This window comes from Procambarus clarkii, chromosome 29 (assembly GCF_040958095.1).
Source record: "Procambarus clarkii isolate CNS0578487 chromosome 29, FALCON_Pclarkii_2.0, whole genome shotgun sequence".
NCBI lineage: Eukaryota > Metazoa > Arthropoda > Malacostraca > Decapoda > Cambaridae > Procambarus > Procambarus clarkii.
The window spans coordinates 14,657,768-14,678,322 of record NC_091178.1 but is presented as its reverse complement, the minus strand read 5'-3'; the positions used below and the strand labels follow the sequence as shown (position 1 = coordinate 14,678,322).

Here is a 20,555-nt window from a genome sequence, read left to right as displayed (position 1 = left end):
AATCTAAGAAGACGGTCATTTTCCAACTTGTCTATTTCATTCAGTATCTTGTATGCCGTAATCATATCTCCTCTGTTCCGTCTCGCCTGTAGTGTTCGGATATTTATTTGCCTTAACTTAGCTTTCTAGCTTTGCCCTATTAATTATAGCACTAATCTGTTGCAAACATCTGCACATTTTCAATTTTAGTTTTGAATTTTACGAGAATCGGATTTCAAGCCAGCATGGTGTATTATGATACGAGATTTGCATATGGTACTATGGATTATCTTCACGTATCTTTATTTAGATTTTTAAATGCCTTTTATAACATATAAAAGGACTTTTAAATATGCCTTTTATAGTTGCTCACATTCTGCTGATGTGTTCATGTGCCTTTTGGCATTAGAGCTGGAATTACATCCACTCTTTAAGTATTTCTGATTGCTGTAGTTCCCCTTATGGTGTAAGTTTATTTCGTCTTCTTTCTCCCTATCCCCTTTTCATTACCTTACACATGTTGGGATTGAACTCTGACAGCCATTTTTCTCCTTCCTCCTGCAACATGTCAATTGAAGCAGGGTAGGTGTGGGGTTCTTGCCTAGTTGGTGTGGCACTTTTGGTGTTGTTAAAAATCTTTTCAAGAATGACAATTCATACGAACATTGTTATATAAGTAATCTTGATGTTTAGTTCATATATCATGAAAATCATTGTTTCTGCCTTGTATCTGGTGGAGGTTCTTAGTCTGGTGGAGGTAGGTTCTTGTCCTTGGCGGAGGTTCTTAGTCTGGTGGAGGTAGGTTCTTGTCCTTGGCGGAGGTTCTTAGTCTGGTGGAGGTAGGTTCTTGTCCTTGGCGGAGGTTCTTAGTCTGGTGGAGGTAGGTTCTTGTCCTTGGCGGAGGTTCTTAGTCTGGTGGAGGTAGGTTCTTGTCCTTGGCGGAGGTTCTTAGTCTGGTGGAGGTAGGTTCTTGTCCTTGGCGGAGGTTCTTAGTCTGGTGGAGGTAGGTTCTTGTCCTTGGCGGAGGTTCTTAGTCTGGTGGAGGTAGGTTCTTGTCCTTGGCGGAGGTTCTTAGTCTGGTGGAGGTAGGTTCTTGTCCTTGGCGGAGGTTCTTAGTCTGGTGGAGGTAGGTTCTTGTCCTTGGCGGAGGTTCTTAGTCTGGTGGAACTTTTTGGCCTGAGTGGAGGTTCTTGGTCAGGTGTATGATGTGTATGCATGTAGTGGCGGCGGTTCGAGGTGTTTAAAGGACACTCACACATGTTTTGACTCCTATGTTGTGAGTGCTTTCAATATTTGATCGTGTGTGTTTTACGTTGTTGCCAGTGGGGCTCTCAACGGTGTTGCCAGTGGGGCTCTCAACGGTGTTGCCAGTGGGGCTCTCAACGGTGTTGCCAGTGGGGCTCTCAACGGTGTTGCCAGTGGGGCTCTCAACGGTGTTGCCAGTGGGGCTCTCAACGGTGTTGCCAGTGGGGCTCTCAACGCTGCTGTTGCCAGTGGGGCTCTCAACGCTGCTGTTGCCAGTGGGGCTCTCAACGCTGCTGTTGCCAGTGGGGCTCTCAACGCTGCTGTTGCCAGTGGGGCTCTCAACGCTGCTGTTGCCAGTGGGGCTCTCAACGCTGCTGTTGCCAGTGGGGCTCTCAACGGTGTTGCCAGTGGGGCTCTCAACGCTACTGTTGGCAGTGGGGCTCTCAACAGTGTTAACAGTGGGGCTCTCAACGCTACTGTTGGCAGTGGGGCTCTCAACGCTACTGTTGGCAGTGGGGCTCTCTCAACAGTGTTAACAGTGGGGCTCTCAACGGTGCTGTTAACAGTGGGGAAAAAGGTTCGCCTCTGATGAGTTTAAGCTTTCGTCAAAACAAAAAAACAGAACAAATAAAAAATGAGTGCTAATAAAGTAACATATATGCTAATAAGGTAACGTGGGCCAATAGAAGTAAACTGTTAGCTTGCACAGAGTAGCACTTGGGGACATCTCCGCCCCGCACGGCTTGATAAGCTTGCCGACCGCTGTTATTGCGGCGTTATTTAAGAAGGTTGTTATTGTTGTTGAGGTTTAAAGGTGTGTGTGTGTGTGCGTGTGTGCGTGCGTGTGTGTGTGTGTGTGTGTGTGTGTGCGTGTGTGTGTGTGTGTGTGTGTGTGTGTGTGTGTGTGTGTGTGTGTGTGTGTGTGTGTGTGTGTGTGTGTGCGTGTGTGTGTGTGTGTGTGTGTGTGTGTGTGTGTGTGGCGGGTCGTGTTATGGGGTGTGTGATGCAACACGCAATACTCTCCCCCTCAGTGTAGCAACTTGCGATCATGCGCTCGGCTGTGTTGATAAATTGACGGCGATCATTTTCTCTTTGTAGGTCCCGTCTCTCTGTCTCTTTTTTCTGTCTGTCTGTCTCTCTCTCTCTCACTCTCTTTCAGTTTGTCTCTCTGTCTTTCAATCTGCATGTGTGTGTGTGTCTCTCCCTCTCTTTTAGTTTGTCTTTCTGTCTCTCAGAGTCTCTGTGTCTCTCTCTCTCTCCCCCGTCGCAAGGACTGTGTACCATATAACTTTATGTGTACGAAGTGTAGACGGTTTTGATTATGGTACACCCTCTCTCCTGTATGATATATTACTCAGTATATACGCTATTGAAATTTTGTCTAAATAGAGAACCTACTTCATAAATTTTTGTAACATTTTGAGGATACGTTTCAATATTACAGTCTTGATACAGCCATATATTACAGTTACTGTGTATTAGCGGATCGTTGCTGTAGCTTGAGAGAGTTGGTCGTTGTGTCTGTAATGTACAGCGACTGTAGCTGTCGTCCTCTAAATCAACGACGTCGTCTAAATCAAATCTAAATCAATAAAAAGCATCTAAATCAACGACAATAACAATCGTTGTGGATGCATATGTTGCTCTTGATATTATTATTTACAATCCTGGAAATAAAGTAAATATTGTAAGATTCACATATGTGATGATAGTGATGACTACAGCAACAGTACGGTTAATGTTATTGCATAGTGTTATTAGACTCGTGTACGCCTGGTCTCCACACCTGGTCTCCACACCTGGACCAAGACCCAGGGCCACACCTGGCACATAACACCAAGTCCAAAAGCAACACTCCTCTTCGAATCTGCACTCACCACATACCTTACCCCTCACATCCTAAATAATACACTATACTCATCACCCTCCTCCTTCAGTCACTCAACATACTCATACACTCACCGACTACGATGATGGGTAACTCACCCCCGCGAACGGCTCTAGCAGGAGGCTTCAACCTCCACCTAATCCTCCTTCATTTTTAACTATCCCGGCGTGTCACTCAAGAGTAGAACAACGAAAGCGTTAGTGTCTCCGATCCCCGTTGTTGCCTCGTGGCAGACCCTTCTGAGGCAACGGGTCAGCGGTTATACCTTGCGTTGATTTCGGGGCTCAACGTCCCCGCGACCCGGTCCCCCTGACCATCGCTCTTTCACTTTTTCGCTACAGTGCCTTGAGTGGCCTGAACCCGTGGTGGAGTCACCAGTCTGATCTGTGACCTCACACGAGGACGTCTTGACCTCACACAAGGACGTCTTGACCTCACACAAGGACGTCTTGACCTCACACAAGGACGTCTTGACTTCGTAGATTCTCCTGTAGCGTCTAGCTGCCACTGTGCTGTTCACTATACCGGTATACCTCACTCTGCTAATTCATTAGTATTCCTCCACTTGACACCTTAATGGGTTCTGTTAGCTAAATATACTATTTGGTTTACAACTGCACTCCACCATGGCAACTCATCATTTAAGATGGTATAAACATTCCAAAATGGCAACGCTTCATCTAGAAGTGTCAACATGTAAGTCATTACGTATTCGAAGGCGTAATATCTTCCCTTTGGCCTGGAAACTGTTAAAATGTAATTGCCAGTGTGTCGCCCTGGGTGTGCCAGTGTGTGCCACACTGCTCGTGCCTGTGTGCCACCCTGGGGCTGTAGGTTCACCTGCCAGGACGAACCATTCCACCACCAACAGCTGGAGGAGTGGAGTTCAAATAATGAGGTAACGTGACTTCCACTCTGGTCACACCCACGTCCTGAGTGGGTTCAGGGTCCTGAGTGCCCAGGGCCCCTGAGTGCCCAGGGTTCTCATCGGTCTGATCAGCAGGCAAGTGGAGGTCGTGCACCTGTCTGTGGGACATTTTGGGACTGTGTGAATCTTAAAAGAAGAAGAGATTCAAGCAATAAGTGGAAGCCAGGGATCCATCACACTTCCCTCGCTTCCTAGGACTCAACGCTCCGGTTCTCTCATATTCCTCACCTGCAACGGAAACTTATCTGATTGCAAATTAACTTCAGTGTACTTTAATCAATATATTGATACAAGTTTTTTTTTTTTTGAAGTGGCGTATGTACAAAGTCATCGTCTCTCTCATCTTTCCCCCGTGACGAAGTCTGGCTCAGTGATGCAACAAACACTATAAGATGACCGGTAGCTCTTCCTGCTGAATACGGGCGACCACGACGTACCTTCAAACTGCCTGCGAAGAGATTTGTGGGCGGGTCGTAAGACATCTCATCTTTCCAGTGTAGCGAAGGTAGGTATGGCATGCTTCCTCACTCGGTCCGCGGCCGTGAGTGATCACCCCTTGAATAAGTTGATTCGCAAATATTTTAAGAGTCCCTGCACGATGATTGGGCATCACCTGCCCTTGCAAGGTGGCCCTGATACCCCTCCCTTCCTCCCTACTTCACCCCCCTAAAATATAATGATCAGTGGGTAATACTCGACTCTCATCATTGACTTCATTGTGGTCCAAGGAAGTCATAATTGGTTAAAAAATGATATATATGTAACAAAAAGTTTGTTAAACACTACGTTGGTGTGTAGAGTAAAACAGAACATTCCCTCCCAAGATATTGATATCTTGATTATTTTGGCATAATATTCACACTTGCTGAAAAGTATTATTGAACTCCGAAGGTTGTGGTGGTGGAACGCCGACGCGTGTAACCAAACAAGGACAATAGACTTGTATGCCACAGCATGAGCATAACAGTGAAGGATTGTAAACATTACCCAAACGCGGCTATCCGGGGGCATGTATCGGTGTCCTTCTCCGCGTGTATGCATTCAGCGACGGCGCTGACCTTAAACCCTGCCGGAATATGGAGGTATACTTGAAGGTTACAGGCAAGGCTGGTTGTCTAGTCTTGCTGAATCTGGTAGCTAACTGGCCTGAAACTTTATATATTTGTGGGATATTGCCCGCCTGATCGGCTAGATTAGTGGTGCTCGACGTGGGCCGTCTGCCCTCCTCCATCCCCTGGTGCTCTCTCTAGTGCTAATGTTGCTCTAGTGTGTATATATTCCAAGGTTGCCTCTAGTGTCTAAAAGCTCCAAGGTTTCTCGCCCAACCACTTGGGCTGGACGGTAGAGCGACGGTCTCGCTTCATTCAGGTCGGCGTTCAATCCCCGACCGTCCAAGTGGTTGGACACCATTCCTTTCCCCCCCGTCCCCATCCCAGATCCTTATCCTGATCCCTTCCAAGTGCTATACAGTTGAAATAGCTTGTCTCTTTTCACTAATAATTCCCTCCCTCCCTCCGAGGTTTCTCCAGTATATATATGATATGTTCAAAAGTAGCGCTTGTCTAGTGTGTTCCAACGCTGCTCTAGGGAATCTAGTCACTAAAGCAATCGAGGGGACAGATACAAACTAGAATGACTATCCCGATGCAATACGGCCCACTGTGGCTCACTCTAGAGTCCACCAATGAGCCAACTGCTGACCTGTGCCTCGCATAGGATAGCTAGAACCACCTTCTGCGTCGAAAAGGCAAATCTCTACTATGACTAAAGAAAATTTTTAAAGCAATGAAAACATTATGAAACAAGTCTTTACGAAGGCACACAACACTCCGCAAGGACATGTTTACACACGCACACGCACACAAACATGCACACACCCCACACACATTCGGGCTAACAGCTCGATCCTTCAGGCTCAAATTGGTGGCTACACACACAAACACACACACACACACACACACACTCAAGGGTAAAAACAAGGAAGGAGAGAGAGAGAGAGAGAGAGAGAGAGAGAGAGAGAGAGAGAGAGAGAGAGAGAGAGAGAGAGAGAGAGAGAGAGAGAGAGAGAGAGAGAGAGAAAGCGAGAGAAAGAGAGAAAGAGAGAGAGAGAGAGAGAGAGAGAGAGAGAGAGAGAGAGAGAGAGAGAGAGAGAGAGAGAGAGAGAGAGAGAGAGAGAGAGAGAGAGAGAGAGAAAGAGAGAGAGAGAGAGAGAGAGAGAGAGAGAGAGAGAGAGAGAGAGAGAGAGAGAGAGAGAGAGAGAGAGAGAGAGAGAGAGAAGAGAGAGAGAGAGAGAGAGAGAGAGAGAGAGAGAGAGAGAGAGAGAGAGAGAGAGAGAGAGAGAGAGAGAGAGAGAGAGAGAGAGAGAGAGAGAGAGAGAGAGAAGAGAGAGAGAGAAAGAGAGAACGAGAGAAAGAGAGAGAGAGAGAGAGAGAGAGAGAGAGAGAGAGAGAGAGAGAGAGAGAGAGAGAGAGAGAGAGAGAGAGAGAGAGAGAGAGAGGTGGGGGGCGGGCGGGCAGTCAAGCCTGGATGGCTGCCTCCGGGAAACAGTAACTGAGGACTGGCTCAGGGAATTGGACGCGTGGCCAGAAAATTCAATGACTGGGCATTGCACACTGAGTTGAGAATTGTGAGAGAAGTAGGAGGAGGAGGAGGAAGAGGAAAAGGAGAAGGGGGAAGAGAAGGAGGCGGAGAAGGAGACGGAGGAGAAGAAGGAGAAGAATAATTCAGAGTACGAAGCAATCATGCGCAAAACCAATGTCAAGAAAACTAATTAAACAAATATAAACAACCTATTGATACAAGCAAGTGTACACTGTCGACATTTCCTCTACCTGACAGCCAAACAAAAATCGATTTACCGGGACAAATTCTAAGTTTCTCGGACATAACTGGCGATCAAAGAGGTGCAAATGTAATTTAAGAAGGTCTTTAACAATCTCAGCACGTAGTTCAGAGTGCTTCGAAGTGCCTCTGTATACTCGGGAGATAAGCAACGGCCTCTTGATAGCAGCATCTTGAAGACCGTGTGAGGCTTGGAGGAAATTCCATTGTGTTTCTTATCCTGTCAGAATCGAATGTTTCTGTCATGCAGTTGAGACCATAGGCTCCAGTCATCTAGTCAGGACTATACTGCTCCAGTTATCCAGTCAGGACCACATTGCTCCAGTCATCCAGTCAGGATCACATTGCTCCAGTCATCCAGTCAGGACCACATTGCTCCAGTCATCCAGTCAGGACCACATTGCTCCAGTCATCCAGTCAGGACCACATTGCTCCAGTCATCCAGTAAGGACCACATTGCTCCAGTCATCCAGTAAGGATCACATTGCTCCAGTCATCCAGTAAGGACCACATTGCTCCAGTCATCCAGTAAGGACCACATTGCTCCAGTCATCCAGTAAGGATCACATTGCTCCAGTCATCCAGTAAGGACCACATTGCTCCAGTCATCCAGTAAGGATCACATTGCTCCAGTCACCCAGTCATATAGGCTCCAATAATCCAGTTAGAGATAAAGGCTTCAGATGACCAAACCACACATTAGATAATGTAGAAACGACGACGTTTCGGTCCGTCCTGGACCATTATCAAGTCGTGTGTAACGTCACACACGACTTGATAACGGTCCTGGACGGACCGAAACGTCGTCGTTGTCTCCTCATCTTCGGATATGGTGTTTGGTCATCATATCTTCAGCCACGTTATTGTGAGTCGTCGCTTGCATACAGGCTTCAGTTATCCGCTTAGAACCGTATATTCCAGCCATACAGACCGAGACATCGGATGTAGTCTTCAAATTGCTTACTCTCTTGATGATCTTAAATATAATTTTTGACCAGGAAACATTAGTGTCAACTAATGTTTAACTAACTAAAGGAGTAATAAGATTTCCCCATGTGATTAGAAGTGCTGCTGTCACCAAAAAAATTATTCACCAAGGCAACAAGTGTTAACAAACTGACCAGGAAGACGTCCAACTTGGGCCAGGCGGGCCAGGTGATCGGGCAAACGGCCAAAAGTGACGTTCTTTTTAAGAGGACAGGTTGGATGACGAGGCAGCCTTCACCAGTGTTTGGATTTTTTTTTTTTTTATTAAGATATGAGGTACAGCTGCATTAGTGCAGCTACCCTAGACTATATGAAGTGGAGTACAGTGTGTCAAAAAAGCTAACTAGGTGATGCTAAAAAATCCCCATCACACAGGATGGTTAGTCATACAGAGGCATGTGATAAGCGGTCTGCACTGGCAGACTCCGGATGCATTTTGAGGATATCAACAACACAAGATTGAATAAGGTAGCAGTGGTAATAAAAGTCCCCATCTCGCAGGATGGTTAGTCATACAGAGCATGTGTTTAGTAGCCTGCACTGGCAAATTTTGGGTACACTGTGAGGATATCTTCAAGAATACGAGAATGAATAAAGTAATTGCAAAGCTCCAGGTGAGAACTGATTTTTTTTTTATTAACATATTAGGTACATCTGCATTAGTGCAGCTACCCTAGACTATATGAAGTGGAGTACAGTGTGTCAAAAAAGCTAACTAGGTAATGCTAAGAAATCCCAGTGTTGGGAGACCCCCCTGGAATAACTCTACGGAACTCACCCTGAACATTTCAACTTTTTTTTTCATGCTTTCATATACCTATCCCACACGCTTTTTCTTCCACATATGTTTGATTAGTCTAAATTTTTCTGTATGTTTTTGTACGTCAACTAAGAGAACTGAATAGACGATAGGTTATAAGAACAGCTAAGAAAATTAAGGCTTTTAACTGATAATGCACAAAATTTAGCCAAATTAAGACGATTAATCACACACATTATTAACCAAACTAAGAAGATTAATCACACATTATTAACCAAACTAAGACGATTAATCACACATTATTAACCAAACTAAGACGATTAATCACATTATTAACCAAACTAAGACGATTAATCACACATCATTAACCAAACTAAGACGATTAATCACACATTTTTAACCAAACTAAGACGATTAATCACACATTTTTAACTAAACTAAGACTATTAATCACACACAATATTAACCAAACTAAGACTATTAATCACACACATTATTAACCACACTAAGGCGATTAAGCACATGGCAACCATTAATATCACCGACTAAGGACGGACTTTAACTCACGAGGGAAAACATGAAATTTTCCCTAGACTCATCGTCCCAAACGTTTCTGGAACTTACACAAGAGTCTGTCAGTTATCAGGTTTCCCCCCAAGTGAAAGCTGAGGCGGCGGTTGTCATGGCGCCAAGACCTTAATGTTCTTCCTATAATTTCCAGGTTATCGCCTGCAGCGTGACTGGCGGCGCCCCGGGCCCTGACCAGCAGGTTGACTGTGGCCTCCAGTACTGGTCTCCACGCTCCTGGTCCTCAACGTTCCTGGGCCTCCACGCTGTTGGGCCTCCACGCCTCCTCCTCAGCCTCTAGGCTTGAACGGCCTACACTGTCCGCCAGTAATCAATACTTCCCTTTGCGCCTGTAGGTTGTGCGCGCGAGAAGAAGAGAGAATGCTCCAGCAGGTTATCGAGGGTGCTGCTACACGACAATAATAAGAGGCTTCTTCAGCGCCCCGACCAAAACACGCAGAGATACGACGCTTCTGACCAGTACAACTACCAGGGAGACAGAGAGAGAGAGAGAGAGAGAGAGAGAGAGAGAGAGAGAGAGAGAGAGAGAGAGAGAGAGAGAGAGAGAGAGAGAGAGAGAGAGAGAGAGAGAGAGAGAGAGAGAGAGAGTCCACATTGTGCTTCACAGTAGCAAAAGAAGCGCCAAGACTGTGCTGCACCAAATGCATCATCGTGTCTCATATCCCCGAGGTAGACAGCTTTGTCTATGAAGAAGCAGCATTATCTCTGTTTACTGTTGACACCCCTCCAGGAGACGCTGCAGGAGACGCTGCAGCACATTACCAACCGCTGCTTTACAGCTTGATATATACATTCAGGTCGCTTTGGTTTCACAAGCTCTTTCATGTTCTACTTCTCCCTGTGATACAACCCAAATTGTTCTGTCGTACTGTCTGCTGCTGCTTCAAGACTTCCCGTGTCTGCTACCCCCAACCTCTGCCTCACCACTCAGGAGCTGACAATCGGTGACTTCGTCAGGAAGTACCATTAAGGGCGCCTTCAGCCCCATATACGAAGTTCCTTGCGGCCACCTCTCCGTCACTACTCAGGCAGCAGCACCAGCTTCAAAAGTGCTCGCGAAATACCTGTTCTGGTGAGAAGTACCCGTAAGCCGCGGAAAAAATATGTAACACTTGCAAATGAAAAAAAAGGGCTGTTGGGTTTAACTTCCTCTCAGTGCCATAGTTCCCGCGCTGCATCCGGGAGCTGGACCGGGTATGTGACGTCACATCCGCGCCACGACGAGGAACGTTGGTGGTCAGGCGGGAAAATTCAGATGTTTCAACACGTGGATTATACCTCCCTCGTTTGTTTAACAATTTGTTAATCAGTATACACATGTTCAAGAGTCAAGGGGAGAGAGGTGTACACAGTAACTGATCCTCCACCCCCCCCCTAGAGAGGAGGAGGAGGAGGAGGAGGGAGGCTCTTTCCCGCGCAGACGCTCTGGCGTTCCGAGGTGATCTCGACGGGACGGTCCCTTGCCAGCTGCCAGTTCAGTGTTGACCGCCGGAGCTGCCGTCGCACGCTGCCGCGCTACGGCCACTTTTACTTCCACCACCCGGGGGACTGTCTGTCTGGCCGGGGCCTCTCAACCCACAACTCTCAACCCACACCTCTCAACCCACAACTCTCAACCCACAACTCGTGGATTCTATTTAAAAAAAATAAAGCCGTTCGTGTGAGAAAATGTGATTTGATTTATGAGTGCATTGCAAGAAACGTGTGGATATATTATTATTTATTTAAATCAAGACTTCGTGTGAGTTTAATAAGGAGCTTATAGAAAAAATCACATCAATGGTGATTTTGTGTAATTGTTTCAAGTGCCACAACTCTACAAGAGAAAACATACCCAAAGAGCCATACTCGAAGACCTGTGAATAATAGTTTAAGACAAAAAATTATATATCTGTATATATATATATAAATATATATATATATATATTATATATATTATATATATTATATATATATTATATATATATTTATATATATATATATATTTATAAATAAACACGTGCCTGACATTTTATCTTCGCTATGGCTCCTAATATCTCGCTGAAAGATATAAGGGAAGAGAGCGAGGAGACGAGCCAAGAAGCCCTCTTGGCTTTCCCTGAAGCCTCAGTGGCCGTGGATGTGCCGGAGGTGTTCCTGCCCCACCTCCCACACGAACTACAGAACCCAGACAGTCCCAACTTGCATTTCCTCCAGCGGCACGACATCCCCAGCGCCAGGTCCACCCTCAGGGCCTACCGACCTACCCCCGCCACCCGCGGTCCTGATGCCCTCCTCATCAGCGAGCCTAGCGATATTACAGTCTTGGAAGACGCCGCTAGCGTCATCCACAGACAGCCCACCGTAACCAGCGACGCTCCTGAGATATCCACTCGGGTACATAGTCTACAATTTACCAAAGAACCGGTCTTTAGAACTGCGGGGGAGGCGTCGGGAAAGGTGATTATAGTTCAGGAACAGGCGGGGGGGCCAGGAACTGAGCCCTCCTCCACCCTCCCCACCAGCACTCATAGTATAGATCCAGGCGTGCTCAAGCTCCCGGGCCACGAGCCAGAGGCGCCAGCTGATCTGGTCCTCGTCCATCACGAGCGAGCCATCGACACTCGCAATCAGACGGGTCTTAACGGATATTCGTGAGAGATGACACCACGTCAATCACTCCTGAAGGTACGTTACTTATCCTTTGCTACGTTCTAATGGGGCACGTTTGTCACGTCTGGTGAGACGTGTATTGGGCCGCGCGGCAGGTGAGGACGTGTCATAATGTGTTGTGAGGTTTCATCTTATTTGGCTTCATTATCGTATAATGTCTTCACAAAACACCAGATGATAATAATTAATCTATAAAGTCTTCATGACAAGTGAGCCACACTGACGTATCACCTGTCATCATGACACACAAGGGAGCCACAATGACGTCCCACTGACAAAACTCCACCAGATTTAGTGACAAATCACAAAACAAACAAGCCCTCCGATGACAGAATAAACAACCCAGCGGGTTTTCTTCCTATTGGAGGGGGCGGTGCTGTACATGCTGCTATGGAGGACTCCTCACTCACAGGATGAATGGTACTGCAATATAAACTTGCCCCTCGGGGCAAAATTAGAATTCATGAGCACCTCGGTTACAATGCTCGTCTCCTGTAATGTGAGAAAAATACGCCATGACACCCCCATGCTCTCATAACAAACGTATAGCCAATTGGAGACCAAGTAAGCCACCCCGGGCTATGTACAGGATCCAGAGACGTGACTTGCAGGCAGGTTTTACACACCTTTCTCTCCCCTAAGCTGTATAACACACATGGAGCAGATGACAGACCCCCCAAGACAGCACTCTGATTTAATATAAAAGCTCTAAATACTCGAGATTATATATATATATAATATATATATATATATATATATATATATATATATATATATATATATATATATATATATATATATATATATATATATATATATATGTGAATCTGCAGGGCAGGTAGCCATCCGCGCCCTTATTTATATAACGTGATTTTCACACTGACGTGAAATTTAAGTTCATTCCTTCATTAGAATGAATGAACATATCACTATATGTTGTATATATATCAATATAAGTTGTATATCACTCTACATGTTGTATAAAACAATTAGCTGCTAGCTGATAGCCACTCGAAGACACTCATATATATATATCTCTGTCATGTCTTCTTGTGTGTGATAACCGTAGAGTATATGTCATTCGTGAGAGTTGTATATATATCAATATATGTTGTATGTCTACATGTTTTATATCCATCCGTGAGAGTGTGCCGGCATACGACCCACTCCCGCGAGAGCTGCTAGCTAAATGGCTCTCAACCTTGAGGGCGGGAAAAAACATTCCACGGTAGACTCACTGTTCTGAGCGTGTATGTGCAGGTTTCAAGACTTTTCCCACACTTCCCCTGCAGCCTTGCTCTGGGCTGTCTAGCCACGGAGCCTCTGGTAGACAAGGATCTGGAGCACACCGGGGTGTCGTTGATCCAAAGTAGCATCTAGGAAAGGGTGTCTATGCCTGCTAGAGTGGGATTGAACACCACTTATTAACCGCTCGGTGAGGCTGACTATATGGTTTCAAGATCATTGTTTTGGTTAATGTTGGGAGGTTTGTCGTTTATGACCGCATTTTTTTCTGTTTAATCCGGCTGGTGTGATGTTTGAGGTTGACTAGAGGTTGTTGTGAGTCCTCGATCAACGCTTGCAGTGTCACGGCGCCTGCAGGTGCAGCCACCAATGTTTTTCAACTGTATTGACAAAAGGAAGAGTAGAGAGAGAGAGAGAGAGAGAGAGAGAGAGAGAGAGAGAGAGAGAGAGAGAGAGAGAGAGAGAGAGAGAGAGAGAGAGAGAGAGAGAGAGAGAGAAGAGAGAGAGAAAGAAAGAGAGAGAGAGAGAGAAGAGAGATGAGAGAGAGAGGGAGAGAGAGAGAGAGAGAGAGAGGAGAGAGAGAGAGAGAGAGAGAGTAGAGAGAGAGAGAGAGAGAGAGAGAGAGAGAGAGGAGAGAGATAGAGAGAGAGAGAGAGAGGAGAGAGAGAGAGAGAGAGAGAGAAGTGCGCGCTTCTTACAATACAGTATTCCCTGACCGGACCGTTAATTAAATCCAATAACACACACACACACACACACACACACACACACACACACACCACAGACGGGGACTGGTGGCTGAGTGGACAGCGCTCTAGACTATTGGACCTAGGGGACCGGGGTTCGATTCCCGGCACCGGCGGAAAACAAATAGGCAGAGTTTCCTTCACCCTGATGTACCTGTTACCTAGCAGTAAATAGGTACCAGGGAGTTAGACAGCTGCTACGGGCTGCTTCCTGTGTGTACTCACCTAATTGTACTCACCTAATTGTGCTTGCGGGGGTTGAGCTCTGGCTCTTTGGTCCGCCTCTCAACCGTCAATCAACTGGTGTACAGATTCCTGAGCCTATTGGGCTCTATCATATCTACATTTGAAACTGTGAATGGAGTCAGCCTCCACCACATCACTTCCTAATGCATTCCATTTGCTAACTACTCTGACACTGAAAAAGTTTCTTTCTAACGTCTCTGTGGCTCATTTGGGTACTCAGCTTCCACCTGTGTCCCCTTGTTCGCGTCCCACCAGTGTTGAAAAGTTCATCCTTGTTTACCCGGTCGATTCCCCTGAGGATTTTGTAGGTTGTGATCATGTCCCCCCTTACTCTTCTGTCTTCCAGTGTCGTGAGGTGCATTTCCCGCAGCCTTTCCTCATAACTCATGCCTCTTAGTTCTGGGACTAGTCTAGACTGTGTGTGTGTGTGTGTGTGTGTGTGTGTGTTGTGGTGTGTGTGTGTGTGTGTGTGTGTGTGTGTGTGTGTGTGTGTGTGTGTGTGTACTCACCTAGTTGTGTTTGCGGGGGTTGAGCTCTGGCTCTTTGGTCCCGCCTGAGTGTGTGTGTGTGTGTGTGTGTGTGTGTGTGTGTGTGTGTGTGTGAGGGGGGAAAACTAGTTAGTAGTTAGTAACAGTTGATTGATTGACAGTTGAGAGGCAGGCCGAAAGAGCAGAGTTCAACCCTTCGCAAACACAAATAGGTGAATACACGATACTGCCCAAGGAGGTGCCTCGTATATCATGCAGGAGTGCACGCAAGACGCTGCTATATTCCCAACAGGAGTGTTGCGTTGATTCCCATTTTACACCGAGATATAGGCACGGCCCCACACCAGCACCTGACAGGCAGCCTGTGAGCCTGGTAGAGAGCCTGGTAGAGAGCCTGGTAGAGAGCCTCCACCCACCCACCTTCACGAGCTGCTGCTCATTCGACAGGTTATCCCTTAATGACTGTAACCTGTTATGTTATAGTGGGTCAGATAATTCTGCTCAGGTTTCTTTTTTTAGCCCAGCAATAGAGTTTTTGTACCATGGGTGAATATGTCGCTTTTGGTTTGATGTATAGGTTGTCAGTTTGTATGATTGGTTTCCGATGTATAGATGTGTTTTTAACTATGTTACAGTCTATGGTTTCATTAGGCCAAGAATCTATACTATAAAAATACAACCTTATCTTACCTTGAGGTTACCTTGAGGTGCTTCCAGGGCTTAGCGTCACCGCGGCCCGGCCGTCGACCAGGCCTCTTGGTTGCTGGACTGATCAACCAGGCTGTTGGACGCGGCTGCTCGCAGCCTGACGTATGAGTCACAGCCTGGTTGATCAGGTATCCTTTGGAGGTGCTTATCCAGTTCTCTCTTGAACACTGAGTTTACAAAGGACAATGTTTTTAACTCAACATTTTCATTCACTTCCCCCTTGTGTTAATGCTATTTTCTGAATTGCTGAGTTTATGTTAACTGAGACTTGTGAGTGGACATGGGTACCCAGGCGTACAGGTACCAGGCAACGGATGTAATTCCGGCCGCGTGTTGACGGGTTGCGTGCGGCCTTTGTCAGCCTCACGCGCCACTGTGCTGCTTGAGTGCTACTCACGCGCGTGAATCATGATGAGTCATGAGTATTATGACACCCACTAATTACCCGGCCCCCCCCCCCCCCCCCCCCCCCCCCCCCCCCGTCCTGCGAGATGACGTACAATTATCAATGATTATTTTGTTATATTTTCAAAACATGTGATGTGAGACTGCCAAATGGAACACTACTTGATGGTAATGGATTTGACATTTTCAAATACTTGTATGGTTATCTTGAGATGATGTCGGGGCTTTAGTGTCCCGCGGCCCGGTCCTCGACCAGGCCTCCACCCCAGGAAGCAGCCCGTGAAAGCTGACTAACACCCAGGTACCTATTTTACTGCTAGGTTAACAGGGGCATAGGGTGAAAGAAACTCTGCCCATTGTTTCTCGCCGGCGCCAGGGATCGAACCCAGGACCACAGGATCACAAGTCCAGTGTGCTGTCCGCTCGGCCGACCGGCTCCGGCTCATGGTGGGACAAGGAGGATCCGCATCCTTATTGGTCTCCTTGTCTTGGCTCGTAGAGGCAACGTGGACATTGCCAGTCTTGCGTTGGCTGAATTGGTTTTGTTAACGTACTTTCTCTGATGACAGGTTTTGGGGGGGTTACATATACTTCCACATGGAAGCTGTCTGCCTTCTATACTTGGCCGCCAGGATGGATTATACTTGGCCGCCGGCAAGTCTTTTAGACTTGGACGTAAGGTAGATCTAGACTTGGCCGTAATCAAGGCCTAGTCTCAGTAGCATCGACCTTCGAATGTCAGAATTGCTACGCAGAACGATATTCATTTCGCCAACCGTGAGCTAAACTGCAAGAGCTAAGAACTCTCCGACACACTACTTGCCAAGCGATTTACCTCCAGGTCCCCAGTTAATGCGGGTACTCAGGGCGTGCAGAGTGACGAAACGGTGCTCAATCGTCTCAACTTGCCCTGGATCCTAACCCGGGCCTCAAGCCTACGTAAATAGCTTGCTAAACCCCCATATACGTAGGGCCTCCTACCCTGCAGGGTGTGGGGAACAGAGCAATAGCTCTTCCCAGCCGGATTTGGATAGGTGAAAAGTTTTTTGTAGGCCGGGCAGACATAAGAGAGCAGAAGCTCTATCCAACAGAGCCTAGGCAAGGAAGCAATATTTCAAGATCTTCAGAACCTATGTAGCATGGAAGCAGCAGTACTTTAGCTCCTGGACCTAGGCAGGGAAGCAGGTAGTTCTACCATGTCCCTCATGGTGTGGGCGAGAGAGAGAGAGAGAGAGAGAGAGAGAGAGAGAGAGAGAGAGAGAGAGAGAGAGAGAGAGAGAGAGAGAGAGAGAGAGAGAGGAGAGAGAGAGAGAGAGAGAGAGAGAGAGAGAGAGAGAGAGAGAGAGAGAGAGAGAGAGAGGAGGATGCCTGGAAACAGCGCTGACGCATCAGGATGTGAGTCAGGAGAGAAAGAGTGGGGTGGGGGGGGGATGCTGGGGGGAGATGCTGGGCGGGGAGGGAGATCAGCATCAGACCGGGGGAGCACCGACAGTCAGGCGGTAACGAGGAAGCACGAAATGAATCACTTGAAGTTCGAGGTTCGAGGTTCGAATAATAAGCAATCCGGATAACTTGCTCTGAAGAAGGAAAAAAAAAAAGAGGTTATTATCATAAAAAGTGGATTTATCGGTCAAGTTTCCAGTAAGTGTCGGTAGTTCAGTAGGACTGTCTGCTTCCCTCAGCACTCGATACTGTTCAAGTGTTTATAAGCTGCTGAGATTCGTATCTCAGCTCAAAGGATTTTTTAATTTCTTCATAATAATAATAAAGGTCAGTGACTAGTGGTTAGAGTGTTGCTACTGTTGTATGCCACGGAAGTGCAAGTTACGATCACTTCATTCACGTATTAATGTTGATGGGTCATTACACCATCATGAATTGTGTAAAACCCTGGTTTGTGTCTCGGAGAGGCTGCAGGATCCAAGTAAGTTTAGTAGAACTGGTTTCAATTCTTTTGACCATGTCGTAGCTCAGTCGATTAAGGCAGCGCCTGAGATGCTCTCTGACGTAGGTTCAAATCCTCGTCACGGCCCTTGTGGATTTGTTCATTTTATGAGTCAATTTACCTTCATCTTAGACACCTTGGGTACGAGACGAGTGTGGCTTTTGACCTCAGTCTCTTTCCTTTGTACGGAGAAAGTGTGTTATCTTGAGATGAATATGGTCACACACCCTTCATCACCGTTCAACGCTCCAAGGTTTCCCTGATCAAAGTGTTGTTTTCAAGTCTTCTTTTAAACATTTCAGATGGATTAATGCAAATTTGACAGTCTTCCCCTCACCCCATCTTGAGGTTATCTTGAGATGATTTCGGGGCTTTTTTTTTTTTTTAGTGTCCCCGCGGCCGGGTCCTCGACCAGGTCTCCACCCCCAGGAAGCAGCCCGTGACAGCTGACTAACACCCAGGTACCTATTTTACTGCTAGGTAACAGGGGGCATAGGGTGAAAGAAACTCTGCCCATTGTTTCTCGCCGGCGCCCGGGATCGACCCCGTAACCACAGGATCACAAGTCCAGCGTGCTGTCCGCTCGGGCCCGACCGGCTCCCTCCCATCCCCCTGGTCACTGACCCAAGTGTTTGTTTACACTCTGGCACTAATTAATAAAGCGACAAATGACTGAGGTGATGTTTGCTCGAAACGCTTGAATACAGTGTTATCAGCACCCTAAGAACCACTTTCACCTCGACACAGAGGGGCATTGTGCCCCATTCCTCTCACCTTCACCTGTGCCAAACTGTTACAGTCACCTTGGCATCATTGCCATCATGTGCGCATTGCTACCTCAGCCTGTGCAGTGCAGAAGTGACATCTTCACTTGAGTCACATTCACGTGATAATAAGTCTTATCTTTCCTATACCCTCACTACCTTTACCTACTGCATCGTCCTGTCCCACTGAGGTTATTGTGTTGTATTATTAATTAGCCCGAACAATGTTGTTATCTATGGTCTCGAGTTATTACTCAGTCCTGTTAATGTTGTTATCAATGTCGGTTCATTCATATAATCCCGCGGTTCACCTCCCGTATTTCCTTGAGGTGTGTCAGACTTGCCTTGAATCGTCTTGAGAATGGTCCAGGACGGACCGAAACGTCGTCGTCCCTTCAACTTCTAGTGTGGTCTGGTCAAAATTGCCTTGAATCTCTGGGTTTCTCAAGCCAATCTAACCTTGGCTTTGGGTGCTGGTTCTTTCCATCACTATTATCCTGATCTTCACCCCCAGCAGCTATACTGGCTGATGGTGTAAAGGGGCGAAGATACAGAAACCTCCCCGCTGAGGTCCTTCCAACCATACACAATACAAAATACACGTCCCGATTAATATCTAACTGCTGACGTCCTCCCAACCGGGTCTCTGTTTCTCTCTCTGTCTGTTTTTCTATCATAGATGCAATTAAGAACATATCACGCATCTTCCGGGCATCCAATCTCCTTCCAGACTCCTGCAAGCACCTTCCAAATGCCCAATCCTCTTCCAGACGCACAAACATCTTGAAGATCCCAAAGCACCTTCTAGATCCCTAAGTACCTTCGATGCCTTTAAGAATCTTCTAGACGCCCAAACATCTTCCAGACCACCAAGCATCTTTCAGACCTCTCTAGCATCTTCCACACCCTCCAAGCATCTTCCAGATCTCTCTAGCATCTTACAGATCCCCAAGCATCTTCCAGATCTCTCTAGCATCTTTCAGACGTCTCTAGTATCTTCCAAACCCCCCAAACATCTTCCGAACCTCTCTAGCATCTTCCAGACCCACCAAGCATCTTCCAGACCTCTCTAGCATCTTCCAGACGAGACTTTCTTGGCCTAAACTGCAGCGTGCAGCCTCTGCCAGTCACGTGGTCCGTCGTCATCGATCTCCACCTGACCCTGACAACAAACTTTTGTCCGCTAGTTTTGTCCGGCTGAATCCAAGTGTCCCACCTGGCTCGTCGACGCTCTGATACCTAATACCTTCACCCGCGTTATCCTTATATTCTCACAGGACTGGATGTTTATGTACACTTACGCTTGCCTGGGGTGTACATGTACACTTCTATAGCTTGGATGTACATGTGCCCTTTCGCTAGCCAGGATGGACATGTTCTATTTCCGTTAGACTGGGAGTACATATACACTTTTGTTAACCTGGGTGTACGAGCACTTTGTAGTTAGCCTGGGAGTACATATATACTTTTCTTAGCCTGGGAGTACATGTACACTCCCAGTAGTGTGGGTGTTGTGCCACTCACCCACCAGATGACTCTTCTTCCCACCCAGAACACTCATTACTTAAAAATCAAGATTTTCTTAACTATTGCTTAACTCTCTCTCTCTCTCTCTCTCTCTCTCTCTCTCTCTCTCTCTCTCTCTCCCTCTCTCTCTCTGTTTCACTCCATCCTTACATTTCTTCAACCATCGTTTCCTTATATTTCATTTCGACCCAAGATGCAATCGGACGTCAAGGGTTGGGGGGGGGGGGGGAGGGGGAAGTTGAAGAAGCCTTGCAATCATTGGTTATCGGCGAATGTTGCAACTGAGAGCACATAGAGGCATCACCATCAAGCTTCAGGGGGGCTTCGAAGCGATACAGGAAGTCCGCCAGCTCAAAGCACTTTTTTCTTAGTGGTGAAACATTGTGACAGACACAGTTGGCCGGCTGCTGTGGCCTTTTACTGAAGAACTGAGCCATATTGTGTGTGTGCACAATACTGCTGGGGTGTCTGCACCCGTGACCAACACTTCGTGGCTTCATTGTGCTTGCTGGCGTGTGTGTGGTGTGTTTCACGTATTGAGTGGTGTATGTGTGTGTGTGTGTGTTTATATGCTCGAGTCTAAAGGCTTACAAGGTCAAGCTTCGTGTCCACA

The 20,555-nt window shown here is 46.8% G+C and overlaps 2 protein-coding genes across 2 annotated transcripts in view; both read left to right on the top strand.

Annotated features, from left to right (window-relative positions):
• The first annotated feature begins 544 nt into the window (after positions 1-544).
• LOC138369600 (uncharacterized) lies at positions 545-6,814 on the top strand. Its single transcript, XM_069333023.1, has 3 exons — positions 545-561; positions 1,303-1,801; positions 6,680-6,814. Exons 1-3 carry the CDS (start codon positions 545-547, stop codon positions 6,812-6,814), a joined length of 651 nt encoding a protein of 216 aa, XP_069189124.1.
• A 2,987-nt stretch (positions 6,815-9,801) lies between these two features.
• Positions 9,802-20,555, top strand: part of LOC123765083 (uncharacterized) — a 32,937-nt gene continuing 22,183 nt past the window's right edge. The window contains 2 exon segments of the mRNA XM_069333520.1: positions 9,802-11,842; positions 11,845-11,883. Of these exon segments, the coding sequence (XP_069189621.1) occupies positions 11,239-11,842; positions 11,845-11,883 (643 nt within the window). The 5' untranslated portion in view covers positions 9,802-11,238.

Bases quoted from the DNA above. Each gene is read 5' to 3' on its own strand.
- LOC138369600 (XM_069333023.1), top strand. The intron at 1,802-6,679 runs GTTCGCCTCTGA...TGAGAGAAGTAG, and splicing joins TGTTAACAGTGGGGAAAAAG to GAGGAGGAGGAGGAAGAGGA.